Source organism: Pholcus phalangioides, unplaced genomic scaffold (assembly GCF_987345545.1).
Source record: "Pholcus phalangioides strain wild (caught in Gottingen) unplaced genomic scaffold, Ppha-v1.0 ptg000010l_1, whole genome shotgun sequence".
NCBI lineage: Eukaryota > Metazoa > Arthropoda > Arachnida > Araneae > Pholcidae > Pholcus > Pholcus phalangioides.
The window spans coordinates 5,891,293-5,909,696 of NW_028301603.1; the positions used below are offsets into that span (position 1 = coordinate 5,891,293).

Consider the following 18,404-nt stretch of genomic DNA (forward strand, 5'->3'; position numbering starts at 1 on the left):
TGTAACAAGTTAGCGAGTAGCTTGTTACAGCTGAAAATTAGTTTATGTAATACTTGAACGGCCCCTCACATCAAAAATGTTTGCACAAAATCATAGTAGCCAGTGTTTTTTGGCATACTAAATTAACACCTACGTGTATTATGAAGAAAAGAAGTATATACAGATTGAAACTCCTCCTAGGCGGCCACCCCTCTTCGCTGCCAATTTTCCTCGGAACGGGCAATAGGCTCCATAGACATAACACAAAAATCTCCCCCCCCCCCCGCGCGTTCCGCGGCAACATCTATATGCGGCGAGCGCCCAACCTGTCCCTGCTAACAATGTCACACTCTGGATTAGGGAGATTTTAAAAACAAAAGTGGAGCGAATAAAGTCAAGAAAATAGTTAAGATGGATAGAAGACAACGAATACAAAGTGATCCCACAGACGCCTCATCATCCAATAGCACAAGTACAAACTGCACCACCTCGCCGTTCACAAACAAAAAAAAAAGAAATTGATCAACTGTAAAGAACACTGACTGATGGCACAAGAACAGTATAATGCAGTGGATATCAAACGATTTAAATTGAGGATGAAATCGATTATGAATTTTATCTGATTTATTATTGATTTCAATATGCGATTTTTTAGGATTTTATATTCGAATTAAGATCTAATATGGAATATAGGATTATATGCTTGATTTCCGATTGTGTACGTAGATTGTGATCTCGCAACTGATTTTACACTTAGATTATGATTTTACAGTTGTTAGGATTGTAATGTATATTTTGTCATGTATATTTTTTTATAAATACATTGCCAGAGGTATATATCGTCCGTGAGGACAATGAGCCGATATTGCCATATGGCGATGTGGCCTGGGTATCTTTCGGTTTGACAGCCAACCTGTCCGCGGCCACAACCTTGTAGATAAGAGTTTAAAAAGAAACACGTTTTTGTGTGCGTTTTTCTTTCTTTCCAGGGCATTCAGAGCTGGTGGTGCTTTTTGTATAACCTCATAATCTTTATACATCAGCATAAATACCTTTTCGGATCAATCGGATTTTCTGTTCATGGATGACACTATCATACATTGGAGACATTTGTAAATAGAATGACAAGGGCTAATGCTATACGGTTGCTGCTGGCTGGTGAGACAGTTTAAAAGTTTGCTTCCGGGGTGATGGGGAAAACCAGACAAATATAGTCTGTGATCTTTACTGAATAAGTAAAGGATGTGGAAGTTTCGGTTCGAGGGCACTTTCTTTAGAGATTCATTACAACAGCAGTGAGGGAGTAAAAGAAATGTGATGAAAGAACATGTACAAGTATACTTGCGCTATAAAGAAACAGCAGATCCCGGATAATAAAGATTAAAGAATTGATCGGATGATATGGTATTTTCTGCGTAAGATACGATGAAACCTCGATATACATAACGATACCGAACCAAGAAAAAATGTCTTTGTAGAGAGGAATTACCTTTAGATCGATAGTCAATCATCACGTGCCATCAAATTTATGCTGCTGTTGGCAACGTTTCTAAATTGACGTTTTTAGTATCACCAAAAAATTCACTTTTGAGTATTTATTCGCTGGAAAATATTTTAATTCATTAGCTTGTAAAAGAAATTCAGTTAGATGTGTATTGCTCCTGTAAAGGGGTTTATCGCAATATACTTTGGTGTATAGCACAAAAGGTAGCAACATCGAAGAATTTCGGTGATTAGGTGGTGATGCCCAACACCGATATTGTTATTAGACGTCCTCAGAAGAACTGAGACATGTGACATTAGTTACAAATATATACTGAAGCATATTTCAAGCGAAAAAGAAATGAAAATAATAAAAGTTGTAATGGTTTTTCAAAATCCCACTCCTAAAAATATTGTTATAGAAGGGTTTATCATAGTATCGAGAGAACTTTAACATTGCAGACTATGGGCTGTTACAAACAATATTTGAAAAAAAAGCCACCGTTGTAGAGGGATTTATCGTTATATCGGGTATCGTTGTAACGAGGTTTCACTGTATATGTATCTGTTTTGTGGGCATTGTAAGTAAATTGAGCATGAGATTTTTTTGTGACATTAAAAACCGTTATTTTGACACATCCCCCCCCTGAAATGTGCTTTTCCTGTCATACAAACTCTATTCGGCGGTCACTTCCGCAAACGGCCACTTTTTTCGCGGAACGCCGAGTGACCGTCTCAGAGGAGTTTTACTGTAGTATTATAACACACATTGTTTCTTTTTCATGCCAAACACCGGTTTAAAATCAGTATCTATGAATGTTTTATATTAATAATTATACATTTAGATAGCCGGTTCGTAAATTATCCCCCCCCCCACGCTTTTTATGCCTTAATTTTTCGCTTAATGTCACCGGTCCGCAATAAGTTGAAGAACACACTGACTTTAATGACTTGTGATACCATTTATAAGGTTTTGTTACTTGATTTAGATGTCACTTAGGAGGATATTATTCATTAGACGTACATGTTATATTAGAAGCGGCATTACCTGGTAACCATCGTATGTCCAAGACCCAAATTTCATAAAGCAGTCTTGGGTATCAAACGGGAAATATTGGACGTCAATCTGGCAGGAGCTTTTGTAAATGGCCGGCGGATTCCACACAACTTTGCCGTCGTTGTGGATTATCGCTTTTGTCATGATGGTCACTTCGTAATTGCCGTCAGCGCTGTGAAAAGGAAACAACAAATAATCCTCGATACATTATTTTTGAGCATATATATTTCTATGCATTTATTACATGTATACCGGACCCTGTTTGTGAATTCGAGAAAGTGCCCAAGAATTTTTAGAACTAAAATTCATTATAACGTGCTCCTTCATCACAGCATCCCGTCTATAACGCCGATGAGCAACGGACATTGGGACATTGGCATGTCCCCCAAAATCAATGTCATTGGATTCTTTTCTAAATATTTCTTATATTCTCTGTACCAATATTTACAACCTCAGATCCCTAGTTGTCAAGTACATACTTTTTCTTATGCAACATGTAATGCAGTCCTGTTATTATATTGTACCGTTTCGCTTGAATACATGACATACATTATGCAACGTGTCTCTGACTTCACATGGTTTCTTGTCCCCATTACTAACGCCCCCACTTCCTGAATGTCAAACACATATTTATCTCTCTTTGCAACATGCCATGTATTATTTCATTTTTTGTTTCGCTCGAAAATGTGACTTCATGTAATAAGAGACGCATTTATGGTTTTGCCGCCTGTGGGAGATATACGAAATTTGCCACCCTTCTTCCATTCAAGTCCAATTTTCTTGACCCACCCTTTCCTCGAATCAACCGACCTGTGATATAACCCGCTTGCCCCAACTCTTGCAAGTACACCTGTGTCTGTAAGTCTTTTTTTTTTATTTGGTCACTCCCACGCTCACACACTCGATAAGTAACTCTTTTGGCCATTGTCAAATCACTGCACAGTGTCTTGATCACTCACATGATTATACAACGTTTTGGTCACTCACGTGCTTACACACGCTCTACACTCACTGTCACAGTTTCCTGCTTTATAAGTCAGTCTTTTGATAATTTGCACGTTTACAAATGCTCTAGGTCATTCTTTTTCGGCCATTCACATGCTTTCACTCACTGACCGGGTGTCTCCCTCTGCAGGTCACTCTTTTATTCATTCACATGCTTGCTCACGCTCTAAGTCACTCTTTTGGTCACTTACTAAACTAGTTCCTTACTGTCTCAACAGAGGTGGATTTATTTAAGGTTATACTAATTCTGCCACATTTTTCCCATTCAATTAATTTTCTTGGCCACCCACTCCTCAAATTTGCCACGTTTCCAAACTTTGCGCCCTGTACTAGAGACCGCTAAAACCCCCTTGTAAATATGCCACTGCATGCAATATGTATACGGGCCCATATGGCCACTATCTCCCCCTCGTTAAAAGGAGTTCCCAACTGTCGCGTACATACGTGCAAACTTTATTATACAAGGTGATTGCTTAAATTCCCTTGCTGCATTTTACTGGCCAACCGTTGATTCCATAGGCATACTCCCAATTATATAAAAGTATCTAAATCATGAGTAGACTCAGATACGCACCGTTCATATTGCAAAGGGATGTATAGTTATCAATATAAAATTAGTTAATTTAGCCCACGGGTGTCCTGTCCTCAAAAACCCCAATTACAAAGTTATTGCACTGACTTTCCTGTGAGGACAAAAAAGAAAAAAACCAAGTCCACCTTTTAAGTGCAATATTCACTGAGGTATTTGAATATTTGAATTTTTAAAAATCGGAAGAAAGTTGGGGAATGAACAGCTTGAACTAATGAACAACCCTTTTTTTGCTCGTTTATACTACCATAGGTCGTGAGATCTCGTTTTCTGACACAGGGCCGTCATTTCACTTTTCTGGGGGTTGGGGGGGAGGCAAACATTTTCCAGGGGTGGGGGCAAAGCACATGCACTCAATGTATATATATATATATATATACCGTTTTTAGTGTATTTTCAAAATCCAGGGTGGGGGCAACTGCCCTTCCCCTAAATGTCGGGCCTGTTTTCTGATCCCTCCCCCCTCTATGGACACTAAGTTCCTGGGCCACACTGGTCGAAAAATTGTGTCAACGCCCGAATGACAATACTGTACAGAAATATGTAAGTAAAATATATATTATTTTAATTTAGAAACATGTCAACTGCAATAATATTATCAATGTCAGTTCGCTTCCCTCTACGATAAGCCTTCGCATATCTAAGAAAGTTCACTCTCGATTATAACGTCCCTTAAATAACGTTATAACAAAGTTTGACTATTTATATAAATATCCACTTTAAGCTTAGAAATGAAAGCCTCAAATGATTTAGAGGGCAGCTCCTGTTTGATTCCGAACCCAATTAAATGCCAAAAGGCCAATACGTGATAAATTGATAAATTACGTCTCTTGTGGGAAATTCACAATCAAAGAAGAGTGGCCACACGTTAATGCGTACGCACGGGTTCCAACGCGGGAGCAACTTCTTTAACATCCACTGCTCTCTTTGTCGACACGAATTTCGGGAAAGTCCCCCCAGTTTTTCCGGAGGTTTTAAATAACGCCAATGGGAAACCGCCTTTACAAGGTATTTATGTGAGAATTACCGGGGAATTCATGCTCTCCGATCCGAGCGAAGGGAGCCGCCGAGACCATTAAGCAGCGGAATTTCCAAAATATGTGAAATTCCGAGATTGCTTGCACCGAACTCTTGGGGTTGGGAGGGAGAGAGAGAGAGGTTGGGAATTCAAAGTCCTCTCTCGCATAACGTATGTTCCCTTGGACTCTTTTCTAGACTTTTGCTCTGCGAAAAGGGAGAATTATGGTCCAGGTGGGAGAAGGAACACCACCAACAAACCATATACAGAGAGAGAGAGAGAGAGAGAGACCTCTCCATGTTTATCACTTTTAGTTTATCACTTAAGTTTCCGTGGATAAACATTTCACGGGTTGTTGGTTCGTGGGTTTCCTTGGGCCTGTATTATGACAGTGTTGGTGTCGCATTCCGAATGCCTTTTCCGTATAAACATATACAAACCAAACGCACTCACATACTCTTAAAAGTTATCTTTGGTCTCTCGTGTTGGATGCATCTATTTCAAGTCCCTCGAGATGTGCGGAAAGGGCGAGTTTAATTTCATCGGAATTTCGTTCGAAAGAAATCATTTCCTTTTGGTTCAAGTTTGTTCGGCGCAGGAAAAGAGTCCTGTGTCAAAGTTAAAGGTCATTCATATTCCTCTCTCTATATATAGAGCGAGTTTCGTATCCGTTTTAGCGGCTTTTTTTTCTACTCTCATGCATGATGACATGAGAAATTAGAGACAGAATGGCACTCAGCTTTCAATATTTTATTGGAAATACTCTAACGAAAAATTTCACTAACGTATATAGGTACACTATATTTCCAAAAATCTGTCTGGAGTTTCTACATTTTCTCGAATTTCTAGAAAAATACTGGGCAAAAATTGTTCTGATATCGGTCACGTAAACCCTAAGCCTTGTACTTTCGAAGAGAAAATTTATTCTCGAGTGCCGCAGCGAGCAAGGGGCCTACAACGATTTATTATTCAATCATTACACTTCATGCATAGTTGGAAAAAATTTATGACAGATGGCAGCACTGCCAAAACAAACCACTGAAATTTCACTGCACACACACAGTGCAACATGTACCAATTCGTTCGAAGTTCCGCAGAGGAATATGGACGAGGTGCATGTGTCTAGTTTAGTAGTAGTAGTCTCAAGTGCGTATAGGGGATCGCCAAAAAAAAAATTAAATAAGAGAGGCTTTTGATCAAACCTGTATAATAAAAAAAAAAACTGCACATGCTTTGTAACTTTCACAAAATATAATACGTCGCGCAATACTTTGTGTGCATTTTTGTGAGAACAGCATGTATATTTACGAAGATGTAAATGTTTTCTATAAAAGTTCCAATTTTCATCGCCTGGGTTTTTGCTTATGGCATGCAAAGTTATCAAGTTATCAAACAATATTTATAAAATTCACAGAAAATCTGACAGAATTTGATAATTTATTTTTCAATGGGATATGAGTATTTTTAGTGAATAATTTTTAATCGCTAATGTGCGCGAAAAATATCTTATTTTCTTATTATGATTTTGTAGCTAGATATACAGGATGTAGCATAGCAAGCAGGGGGTGTGTGTCTTATTTTACTGGCGGACCGTTCATCCTTGAAATATACTTCCAATTAGAAGAAGTTTCCAAGTAATGTGTAGTGTTCAGATAGGTGATTCATGTTTTCAGAAGGTTCTATAGAACTTGCGCTCCTAATTCATAACCAGTTCACCGTTGTAAACAGCGATGTGGACCTGCTGCACTCTGCCGTAGCTGGATTTGTGACTCGCCTGCAATGTGTTATCCCCTGTGGTGGTGGTGGTCATGCGGAACACATACTGCTGTATAAACGATTTGAAGGCATTCTGTTCGTTACTTGCGTATATTTTCTTTGGCTTTTGTTCGTCAGCGCCACCTATCGGTTTTTTTAGAGGTTTTTTTTCTTTCTTAAATTCCGTGACCTAGCGATACTAACCCTGCAAACAGTTTTTTTATTTCAGTTATTTTTCCGGTTTTTATGAATTTTTAAAGCTTTTACGGACTTCTTCGTGAGTGCACGTGCTATTCTCACGAAAACGCGCGAATGTATTGAAAAACGTTAATACAATATTTTGCGAAAGCTACAAATCATTTGTAGTTTTTTTTATCATAAAGTATTGATCACCCTTTTTTATAATTTAATTTCTTGTGTGTGGGTGCTCCAAATGCACCTGTGACACAATTTTCAATGAGAATTCTGAGTACAAGCATAGGGTTGAAGTTACCGAAATTTCAAAACGATTTGACGAAAAGTTTTCTGGAAATTCGAGAGAATTTCTAAATTCAAAAAAAAATACCCAGACTTTTGCAACATAGTGTATATTGGGTGTCAATAAGTGAAACGATAACAAAAGTTACAGAAAAAATACACAGTAAATTATGCAGAAGTCGAATGTGATGTTTTGTATCGCTCGATGCAGAGATTGATCATGCAGTGAGGAGTCTTTCTCTCTGTCAATTAGAGGTATACCTGTATGTATGTGGATGGCATTCTAGTTGACACAAACAGAAGCTTCAGCTTTGATTAAGGAATTTAATCAGCAATGGTGTTTGGTAATGTGCTTCTATAAAAATGTTGAATAATTTTCTTTTGCTTGGATGTGGAATCGCCACCATCATTCAGGCGTACCACTATATACTACTAACCTTACATGTCCCTTCTACACATTCATCTGTGGTATTTCTAAGGAATCGGTGTATGCCGGAATGCATATTATGAGTTTAAATGTGATCACTATAATCTAATTATGTTGTTAGAATTATCAATCCGTCTTGTTTCCTGTTCTACTAGTGCTGTCACCCGTCTTCTATTTTTTGAATTGAATGACGTATTGAATCCTGGTATCAATAACATTGTTTTCAGAAACGTTTGAACGTAAATGCAAGCCTATTTGTGTTAGCAAAAAAAAAAAAAAAAAAAAAAACAACCAATATTCTCGTCGAATTCGAGTGTTTGAGTGAAACTCACCATCCCAAGTATTAACAGGTTGTAGAAAATTCAAACGTAAGCTGGAGGTTCGAGCCCCATTCCCAATCTCGTGAAACGCTTCAAGAGTTTACATGAGATAGGAATTGGAGGGCAACTTGCTTAATTGTATAGAATAGTGGTCACAACGGATTATGGCGAAATGGGAATTCTCTGATTGGATAAATGCTACAAGTGTAGTCCCTCAAGGAAGTGCCTTTGGTCCCATGTTTTTTATTTTCAATTTTACCGATGAGATCGATCAGGCTATCAATGGGATTGTTAGAAAATTCACAGATGACACGAAGCTAATGGGGGTAGTCGGGAATCAGAGCTATGGAGAGTTGTTCCAGAGACCAACTTAAACAAGATTGCAGCATGGGCAAATGAATAGAGCATGACCTTAAGTGTTGATGAGTGCATGCTCGATCATTTTGGTTCGAGCAACCCACGTTTCTCTAACGAGTTGAATGACGTCACTATCTCGGATGCAACTAGGGTCAGCGATTTGCAAATTCTCATTGACGAGCGACTTAGGTTTTCTGAACATTGCTCAGCGGTGGTCAAAAAATCGAATAGAAATTGCTCGGTTTCATTTCGAAAAAGGTCTCCTTTTGTTCGCCTAAAGTCATTCTTCCGCTTTTCCGTTATGGACTGAAGTATGCGGTAAGATTTTGGAGATCATACCTACAGAGGGACATAGATTTGGTCGAGGAGGCGCAGAGAAGAGCGACGCATATCCTTGTTCGCAAATGGACGGGGCTTGGGTTCAAAAGAAAGACTTCATTTTTTGAATATGTTTACGTTGGAAGAAAGCAGGTGTCGGGGTATATGATTGAAGTGTTTAAAATTTTCAACGGGATGGATAGGATGGACCATGAATTATTAATACTCCGTCAATTGACTGCTTCGACAGGGGGCACCAGAACCGAATAGTAAGATACAAGTCCTGGTTAGGGTATCGCTGACATTTTATCTCTAATAGGATTATGAATGACTGAATAGTTTACCCCAGGCAGTAGTAAATTCTAACGAAATTGACACGTTCAAAAAGAAATACGATAAACATATTGAGAGAAGCTACTTAGATAAGACAAATATAAATATTTTGTAAAGCGTTGTATTATATTTTATGACCTATATTTTTTTTAGTTTTTAGTATTGAATTTTTAATTTGGGGGGGGGGGGGTTGCTGTATTTTAGAAATATATGGCATCCATATTTGTTATGAGCATCCTTTTCTCAGCCACCTCGTTGGAAATTTTACCTGTTGTGGCCTTGCATTTGTATTTGAAAGACTTGCTCTCACCTTACATATTTTGTGTCACGAGCACAAAAATCTGCGAAAGAAGCAGCATCTGAGAAGCACCAAGACGTTCTTGGTAGTAGTAGTATGAGGCCGCAGGAGGCTTTGGAAGTATTCGAACACATCCCTACGGTCGATCAATCTGCGTTGTTTAATTTTTCGTAACCTCCGCCTCCTTCTCCAAAAAGTGCCTGGAAGAAATGAAGGTCAACGCGAGAAACGTAGATTAAGGAAATTGACGGGCGTAATGATCTCACGACCAAAAGTACACTGAGACTCAGCAAACTATAAAACTCCGCGTTACAAACTACAAACGCTCCCTGTTATGGTGTGGACCTGTCGCGCTGAGTTTTAGCGTCTTGAAACGTTTAAAAAGATGGGAGTTAGCCTCATGCGCGGAGATGAAACAGGCTGCAGCGGGATCTTCAACTCAGTATTTACGTACCTGTCAGTTCTATTTAAAAATATAGATATAGAGATAGATGACCGCCTCTGTAAAATATCCAAAAAAAAAACAACTCTGGCAGCATGAATATCTTGGGACCACGTACGTTCCGGCATGCACCAGTACATCGAAAATTCTTAGAGGAATGTTTACGAGATACATGTATAGTTCAGTAGTAGTAGTGCACTGAACGATTAATTATTCATATTACCCACACAAACACACGCACACCAGATTGTAAAAATGTGATATCTGCCATCAGAGCTATGGGGAGTTGTTCCAGAGACCAACTTAAACAAGATTGCAGCATGGGCAAATGAATAGGACATGACCTTAAGTGTTCTTATCCTAAAATGTGATATCTGCCATCAGGCCCAAGGCAGTTGATTACAACAGATATGCATATTTTCCGCCAGGGTCATTCGTCCATTCGACAAACCCTCCTAAACATTCAGAGTCTGATATGCCAATAATATCCCTATAACTAAATCCTTTTCCCGATGATTAACATACTTCTTAACACAACTACCAGTATAGACACCAGACTGGAAAGACATCCATTATACCGGTCTGGCGATTCCTCTGCATATTTATTCTGAGCATAATAATAATAATAATAATAATAATGTATTCTCTGGGCTATTCCCGAAACAGAGGTCGAGATATGTTTCCGCGTGTTCGAACCAACGATTATCATGTCCGGAAGATCAAGACCACACCCACTTACCCTCCCTCCCTCCGAATTCTCCCAAAGCCATCCTGGAAAATCCTTACACGAGGAAGCTTTCAAAAACTTGCCATGCTGAAAATGGATTTCCACGTCAACGATGAATAGGCCATACCAGTATCTCTAGAGAGAACAGCACGGGGTAAAGGCGCGGGGAAAGAATTATATTCCCTGTATCCCCCCCCAAACTCCTTCATCACTACCGACCCGTCAACGAATTCTCGAGCCCTCACTCCTTAATGCTCCAGGATCTCATTTTCAGGAATTTTGAATAAATCCTTGGAATATATACATACGCGCCGTGGACGTTAACCCACAGAGTGTTCGCCTCTCCCCACACCGACGCGGTGCCTACTCCATACTTTCAGAAAGCACCGATATAATCGACTCTGATATCAGTGATTGGATAGGAACTCGTTATCGTACAGTTTCTGCTTTCCAGCCAGTGTCGGTCGCTCGGCGCTGACGTGAAATAGTGCCGCAGTAATGTCCGAAGGACCAATCAAATTAGAGCTCATTACGCTGCCAGTTCCTTTAACGATCGTTCCATGAAAGGAATACGTGGTGGCGGCGGGGACGCGGAGAAGAATGGGTGCTGCTGCCTCAATGAAGTCAGTATGTGCTATACTCCCCCGAAGTCGTGGGTGGATTTAAAAAAAAAAAAGACAGGGCCGAATGGATCAGAATGATGACGGTAAATAGGCGATTTGCAGAATTTTGATGGTCAGACCAGATGTTTAAGGGACAGTTATGTAACACACCGTCTGATTCTTTGCTCAACCAATTAATGAATTATTGTAGGCGACACGCTCTCAGAGGATATTTAGTTTATACACATAGGTACACAAGTTATAAGAAGCAGAATAATTTATTTTAATGTTTGCCAAATGCAACTAGGCTACGTCATTTCCTTCTGATTTAACAAGCGGGCCCGTCGTCCATCCTTGAACAAAGAGCAGGTTGTGACTTCTCGAGAAAAAAAGCAGGATAAAGCCGAGATTACACTATAAAAGTTTGGTAAAAAGATCTTTTATAAAACTTGAAAAATTCAACCATTATATAAGCGTATTGGTTACAATCGAGCAAATGCAACAGGTGAGCTTATTCGCGGAATTTTTCAAATTCTATCATGTAGCATTTACAAAACTTTTATAGTGTAATCCCGTCCTAAGACAGTGATAGACTATGGCTCTAGATACGTGTAAATTTCGCAAGTACAAAATCCAAATTTCATGAAAAAAATGTCGATTTTTTTTCGCAAAAATAAATAAAATTGAAAAGGTAAGAATTCTGCATTCATTCGCAAAATTCGTTTTATGATATAAAAAAATTGTGTTCAACCGGAAAAATAATTTTCAAATCAAAGATTTTGCACTCATCCGCAAAAATATTTTTCAAAATAGAGATTTTGTACATTCATCCGCAAAACTTTTCCTCACATCAAAGCTTTTGCATTCGTCCCAAAAAACATTTCTTACATATCAAAAAAATTGTCATCATTCTGAAAAATATTTCTCAAATCAATGAATTTGCATTCATCCTGAAAAATATTTCTCAATTCAATGATTTTGCATTCATCTGAAAAACATTTCTCAAATCAAGGATTTTGCACTCATTCTGAAAAACATTTCTCAAATCAAGGTTTCGTATTCATCCTGAAAAATATTTCTCAAATCAAAGATTTTGCATTCATTCCGAAAAATATTTCTCAAATCAAAGGTTTCGCATTCATCCTGAAAAGTATTTCTCAATTCAATGATTTCGCATTCATCTGAAAAAACATTTCTCAAATCAAAGATTTTGCATTCATTCTGAAAAACATTTCTCAAATCAAATATTTTGCATTCATTCTGAAAAACATTTCTCAAATCAAAGATTTTGCAATTCATCTCTCTGAAAAACATTTCTCAAATCAAAGATTTTTTGCATTCATCCTGAAAAACATTTCTCAAATACAAAAAATTTATATATTCATACGCAACTGAATATTTTTCAAATCAAACATTTTGCCTTCATCCGCTATGCATGTGCTAATGTTTTATCTCGATGAATTCGATTCTGACAGTTTGGTCACATGGCAACTTTTAAACGGAAATGTGTTCGAGTTGTTGGATAGCTGAAAATTGCATCTTTTAGAAGTGTTGCGATCTGCCACATTTAAATCAGATAGTTTGTCATATATTAAACGTATTATGAGGGACTAGAACTATTTCCAATTTAAAAAAGTGGTGAATAGTTGTGCTTACTTGTTGTACAGGACGATGTCAGGTAACCATATCTGTTCCGCTGGTACGTAGAGCTGTTGCACACCACCGTACTCATCTGGATCCCATTTCAGCTTATGGTCTGACCATTCCTGAACATAACAAGCAAATGATCGATCGATTAATAGATGATGGATCAATTACTATGTCTTGTATATCATTATTATTATTTTTATTTTCTACATTAGGGGACATATTAGGACAATGAAAATTCTACTCAAATAGTGTTTAAGTAACTGTCGAAAATTACCATCAAATCACTTTTGATGTCATCATCATCACTTTTCAAAGATCAAGAATTTAAAAAAAAAATCATCCTTTTCAACAGTGAATATAAAGTCATTTTTATCTACAATTAACTTAAAAACAGAAAATTTTTAACAATGACTCTCAAAACAATTTCCAAACAATAATACTAGAACGACAACAGTTTTTTCATCAATTACTTCCAAAATAAATTTTTTTCAAAAAATCACTGGAAAAAAGATTTTTCAACGATAACTTTCAAAATAAACGATTTTTCAACAATGACTTTCAGAATTAGATTTTCCAACAATGAAAATAAAAGATTTTTCACACACTAAAGGAAATAAAAGATTTTTCACACACTAAAGGAAATAAAAGATTTTTCACACACTAAAGGAAATAAAAGATTTTTCACACACTAAAGGAAATAAAAGATTTTTCAACAAAGGAAATAAAAGATTTTTCAACAAAGGAAATAAAAGATTTTTCAACAAAGGAAATAAAAGATTTTTCAACAAAGGAAATAAAAGATTTTTCAACAATGAAAATAAATATTTTTCAACAATGATAAGAAATATTTTTCAACAATTAAAATAAATATTTTTCAACAATTAAAATAAATATTTTTCAACAATTAAAATAAATATTTTTCAACAATGACTTTCAGAATTAAAGATTTTTCAACAATGACAACTCAACGACTTTCAGAATTAAAGATTTTTCAACAAGGACAACTCAACGACTTTCAGAATTAAAGATTTTTCAACAATGACAACTCAACGACTTTCAAAGCAGGACTTTCAATGACATACAGAACAAAAATTTTCACTCATGATTTTCAAAAACAGAAGCGTTCCCAACAAGACAACATTGAGAGCAAATGCCCACAACAAGGACATTCAAAACAAATTTTTCTAACAATGACCTCAAGTAAAGATTTTCTGAACACTGCCCTGAAGAAATGATTTTTCCAATAATGAATTCAAGAAAAGACTTTCCCAGCAACGACATTCAAAATTAAAGGTTTCCAACAAGACTTACGAAACCAAATTTTCCCCCAATAATTCTTTTGTGTCTATAATTTGCTCTAAGATTAATTTCATTGATTTTTTTAGTTTCTTCCAACATATATATTTTACAACCACATTTTTTGTTATCCGCAATGTAGGGGCTTTTTTATAGTAGTTTTCAATGTGAAAAATTTCTTTTTTAATATTTGTTCCCAATTCACATTTCAACAATGGTCATTAGCAACTATTTTTTAACAATGGATGGAAGCAATATTTTTTTTTGTAATAGAGGTTACAAACAATGTTTTTTGTAACAGAGTTTACGAACAATGATTTTTGTGTAACAGGTTTTCCTACAGTAATTTTTATGGAAATAAGTTTTTCAACAATGAAACTAGTTGAAAATGAATCAACCAACGGTGACTTTAAAGCTGTCCACAGAGTAATATTCTGTGGACAGCAGATTTACACCAACTGTTTTAGATGATGTTTGTTTCAAACCTTGTTTTTCTAAAAACCATTTCAACTTATTATCTGCAACAATGGTGTCTACTGCGATTTTTGTAACCCGATTTAATATCAAACATCGACAAACTAAATTTTTATCGCGGGTTCAGTCACAATCGATAATCTCGCTATCATACCTTCGGATAATATAAGACCGTAGCTGGACAAACACACACATACCCCATCACAAACGAGATTAATTCTCATCCATTCTACGATCTATAATTGATCGAATCTATGCGAGATCGAACGTTTACACAACGTTCCATACCACCATGTACAGTACGTGTCAACAAGAGGTGGGGGGGGGGGGTGTTAGGGAGAGGAGGTAAAAGAACGATATGTAGAAAACCGTGTTGTGTCGGCGCAATTCGGCCGGATATTAGAATCGTTAATCAAGTCTTAGGATCCTCCAGGGATCGTTGTAACCGTAGTTGATGAAGTTACTCTCGCTCACACATTTTTCGGACGGATCTGGAAAACTTTTTGGGACGATTGGGAATTCCCGATAACAATTCTATTAGATGATATATAAACATTTCTTTTTAATATTATTTCACGCCTCTTGTCATGAATTATATACTATCAGTATTGCATTTCTCACGCATGCAAATACCAACACTGATTGGGCTAAAATTTACGATTATGTTAGTTAGTTTGAAAGTTGGTATTACGGAAGCTAAACGGTAACGGCTGTGATGTCAAATCTTATAGCAATTCTTTCTCTAGTCAGTATTGCTGACGCTCCTTTTAAGTTCGTTTTTCCCTGACATTATTGGCAAATGATGGCAGATTAAATTCATGCCTTTCAGATCTGACTGTCACCTCACACTACATTGATCGAATGCCGATTTCATAGGCTTTCTTTCAAACCCAGCGCCATTCCAGTTGTTCGATATGAGCAATTTATTATTGAGTGAGCTGTGCCGGAAATATGTGCCCAACAGTCTCAATGCGTGTCATAGACTGGTCATCAAAGCCCAACATACAAAATAGTTTCCGCACTTGCTGTAGACCTCTTCGTTCTTGCACCTAACACCAATATGGCCTAGTCACAAGCATTTGTAATATTGGAATGATTATAGAAATTCGTTCACCCTGTTTCTCTTCCAGCCCAAGTAAAGGTGGCTTCTCTCTTCAAAGAAGGAATAACTTCAAGGAAGATTTGAAGGGAGGGAGAAGGCACGGCCGACTAGACATTCATAATTGTTTAGTGGGCTATGGAGAAGGTCAGCATTGAGCACTCCGTTCTTGTTACGGAAATATTCAGTCCGTTACATGGTCTCCGGGGGGGGGGGGGGCTGAAAAGTACTTTCTAAGTTGAAATAATCCCAAGAAAAACATCATGTAATTTTCACAAATACCATATTTGGATGGGGGGGGGGTGTCACTCGTGTAAGAGCAAAAAATATAATCCCGTATGCTGAGTAACCCGATAAACGTAGAAGGCCTTGGCATCACTACAACTCTTCGCCTGTTGATGAATTCAAGCACATGCAACAAACTTATCATTAGTCAAGCAAGTCCAACCTATCGATTCAAGTTAGTTATACAGTGTTAAGGGGAAATTACGATACATATTTCTGTAAATATGACCTTGTAGTATCCCACGGAGACGACCCCCAAGAGTCGGCTCAACGACCTCGATCATATCACGTGATCACGGCTACTGCAGGAGACCGTCTGGAAAACAACAGCAGAGAGTCAGTACGCACGAAAGCGTGAGGTTCAAAATTTCTGTCTGTTTCCTTTTTTATTAACCAAGATAATTATTATGTGTCGTCGTAATAAATGTTTATGATAAAAAAACAGTGACTCCGAAACCTCCAAAACAAGTATCAGGACAGACTATGCCACTAAATGGTATCTGTGGCATTTCTTTGAGGTACCCCACTTCTAAATTAGTAATAAATCTCCCGCCCCTATACGATAACCCTATAAACATAATGAATCTGCCCGTTTCGTCAAACCTGCTGCTACAATACGAAATTGTCACTTTTATCCTCCAAATAATTCAGAATATTGTGACCAACGTTTTATTGTGCAACATTTGGAAACTTCTTATATGGCATGTTCCAGACGAAGACTGTGGAAAAGCGGCTGAATAACTTGGAGAAACAGCATGAGACCCCATCGTCTTCTTTAGCCCCGTTTACATGCGCAACAAAATATCCCGGGAATTTACCCGTACCAGGGATTTTCGCTACAACCCGTTTACATAGCGTTTAGTTTATGCCGGTATTTCCTCCTCTTCTTTCCGGAATTCGTGACTGGTATGTGGGTTGAACGGAAGTGGTCGGTTTAAGATGGCTTACGAAGGAGCTTACAGTAGCTTTCACCGCACAAAGGATTATGAAGGAGGTCGGAGTCACCCACCATTATTCCGCAACAAGGAAGGGACTCTTTTGACGGATCTTCGTCCCTCATTTTTTTCCCTTATGAAGAAAAAAAGTTGCCACGCAGGTAATAATCACCAAAGCGAACCCCAATCTTGCACATGTAAACGGGGCTTTAGAGAGGCTCCATTTTCCCCCACTCTTCTAGTTGGAAAATATATTTTTCCACCCTATAACCCTCCACGACCCCACGTGACGACATATTTATCTAATTCAACAAGCCGCATTCACGACTGATAACAACTGAAGATGAAGACCATTAATCCCAAAATCCATAAATAACTAATAATTGAATGGATTATTTCAGTTGCATTACGGTATTCTCATTTTTCCCCCATCGATACTACAATGAATCGAAAGAGCTTCGAATCGAATCGAAAATATCATTCAACAAGTTGGGAGCAGTCGGCCATGTTTGGAATTTCTCTTCCTACTCCAGTTCACCTTCAATAGGATTTATGATTTTCTCCAGAAATTTCACCTGTTGCAGGTGGTTGCCATGGCTACCTGTGACGTCACCTGATACAAACGCTCATGCCAACGTAAGATTGCCCTGCTGCTGCCCCCCCCCCCAGCAATAGTGGTGGCAACAATAATAATACTAGTAATGAGAGAGTATAAATGTCAAAAGATCATGGTTATACGATACCCCAAGGCAGTTATTTACATTTAAAAATCATTTTCGTATTCATTTAAAATGTTTCGTAGATAATAATGTCTTCGGAGAATTCTTATAAATAAAGATTCAGGGAAAAGAAATGAAACATTACTCTTCTAATATAGTTTGTGTTTTTCTCTCTTTGATGTCTTCCAGTTATTGATTCCAGGAAAAATTGAATGTAAGATGAAATATTTTCCCGGAATGAAAGGTTTTCCGAGAATATCAGGTAACCCGTAAGATTATTTATAAATCCAAATAAACATTTAGAACTCGGTAAGATTATTATTGATGAGATTATATTTTTGTTTCCCATTGAGTTTTGATAACAGGCAGAAAATAATTTTCAATTATTGATATTAATAAACGAAAAAAAAAACCCTCCCATTCTTTCATTTGATCATTTTTGCCGCACCGCGGTCATTTTCTGCACACAAGGGCTAATATTAGACCTGGTCCTACAATTTTTTTTCAGATTCCGAGAACGGCAGACTTCATTATACTCGCCGAGAGGTTGGTGCGCTAACTTCTTGATGTGGGACTCCCTCTGCGATAGCAATATTTTTCTGTAGTCATGTCGCCTTTTCTGTGTCAGAAAAGTTCCTGACAAGGAACGAACCGGGTATCGAACTCGGGACACCTCTAAACATCATTTGATGATTTTGATCATTTTAGTCACACCATGGTCATATTTTGCACACGAGGGGGACCGATTTAGACCGGGACC

The 18,404-nt window shown here is 37.7% G+C and overlaps 1 protein-coding gene across 1 annotated transcript in view; it reads right to left on the reverse strand.

Annotated features, from left to right (window-relative positions):
• Positions 1-18,404, reverse strand: part of LOC149080797 (acetylcholine receptor subunit alpha-like 1) — a 171,277-nt gene that overhangs the window by 34,161 nt on the left and 118,712 nt on the right. The window contains exons 3-4 of the mRNA XM_089237478.1: positions 12,843-12,952; positions 2,510-2,690 (exon numbers count right to left, since the gene is read on the reverse strand). Coding sequence (XP_089093604.1) covers positions 2,510-2,690; positions 12,843-12,952 — 291 coding nt within the window. The remainder of the gene's footprint in view (positions 1-2,509; positions 2,691-12,842; positions 12,953-18,404) is intronic.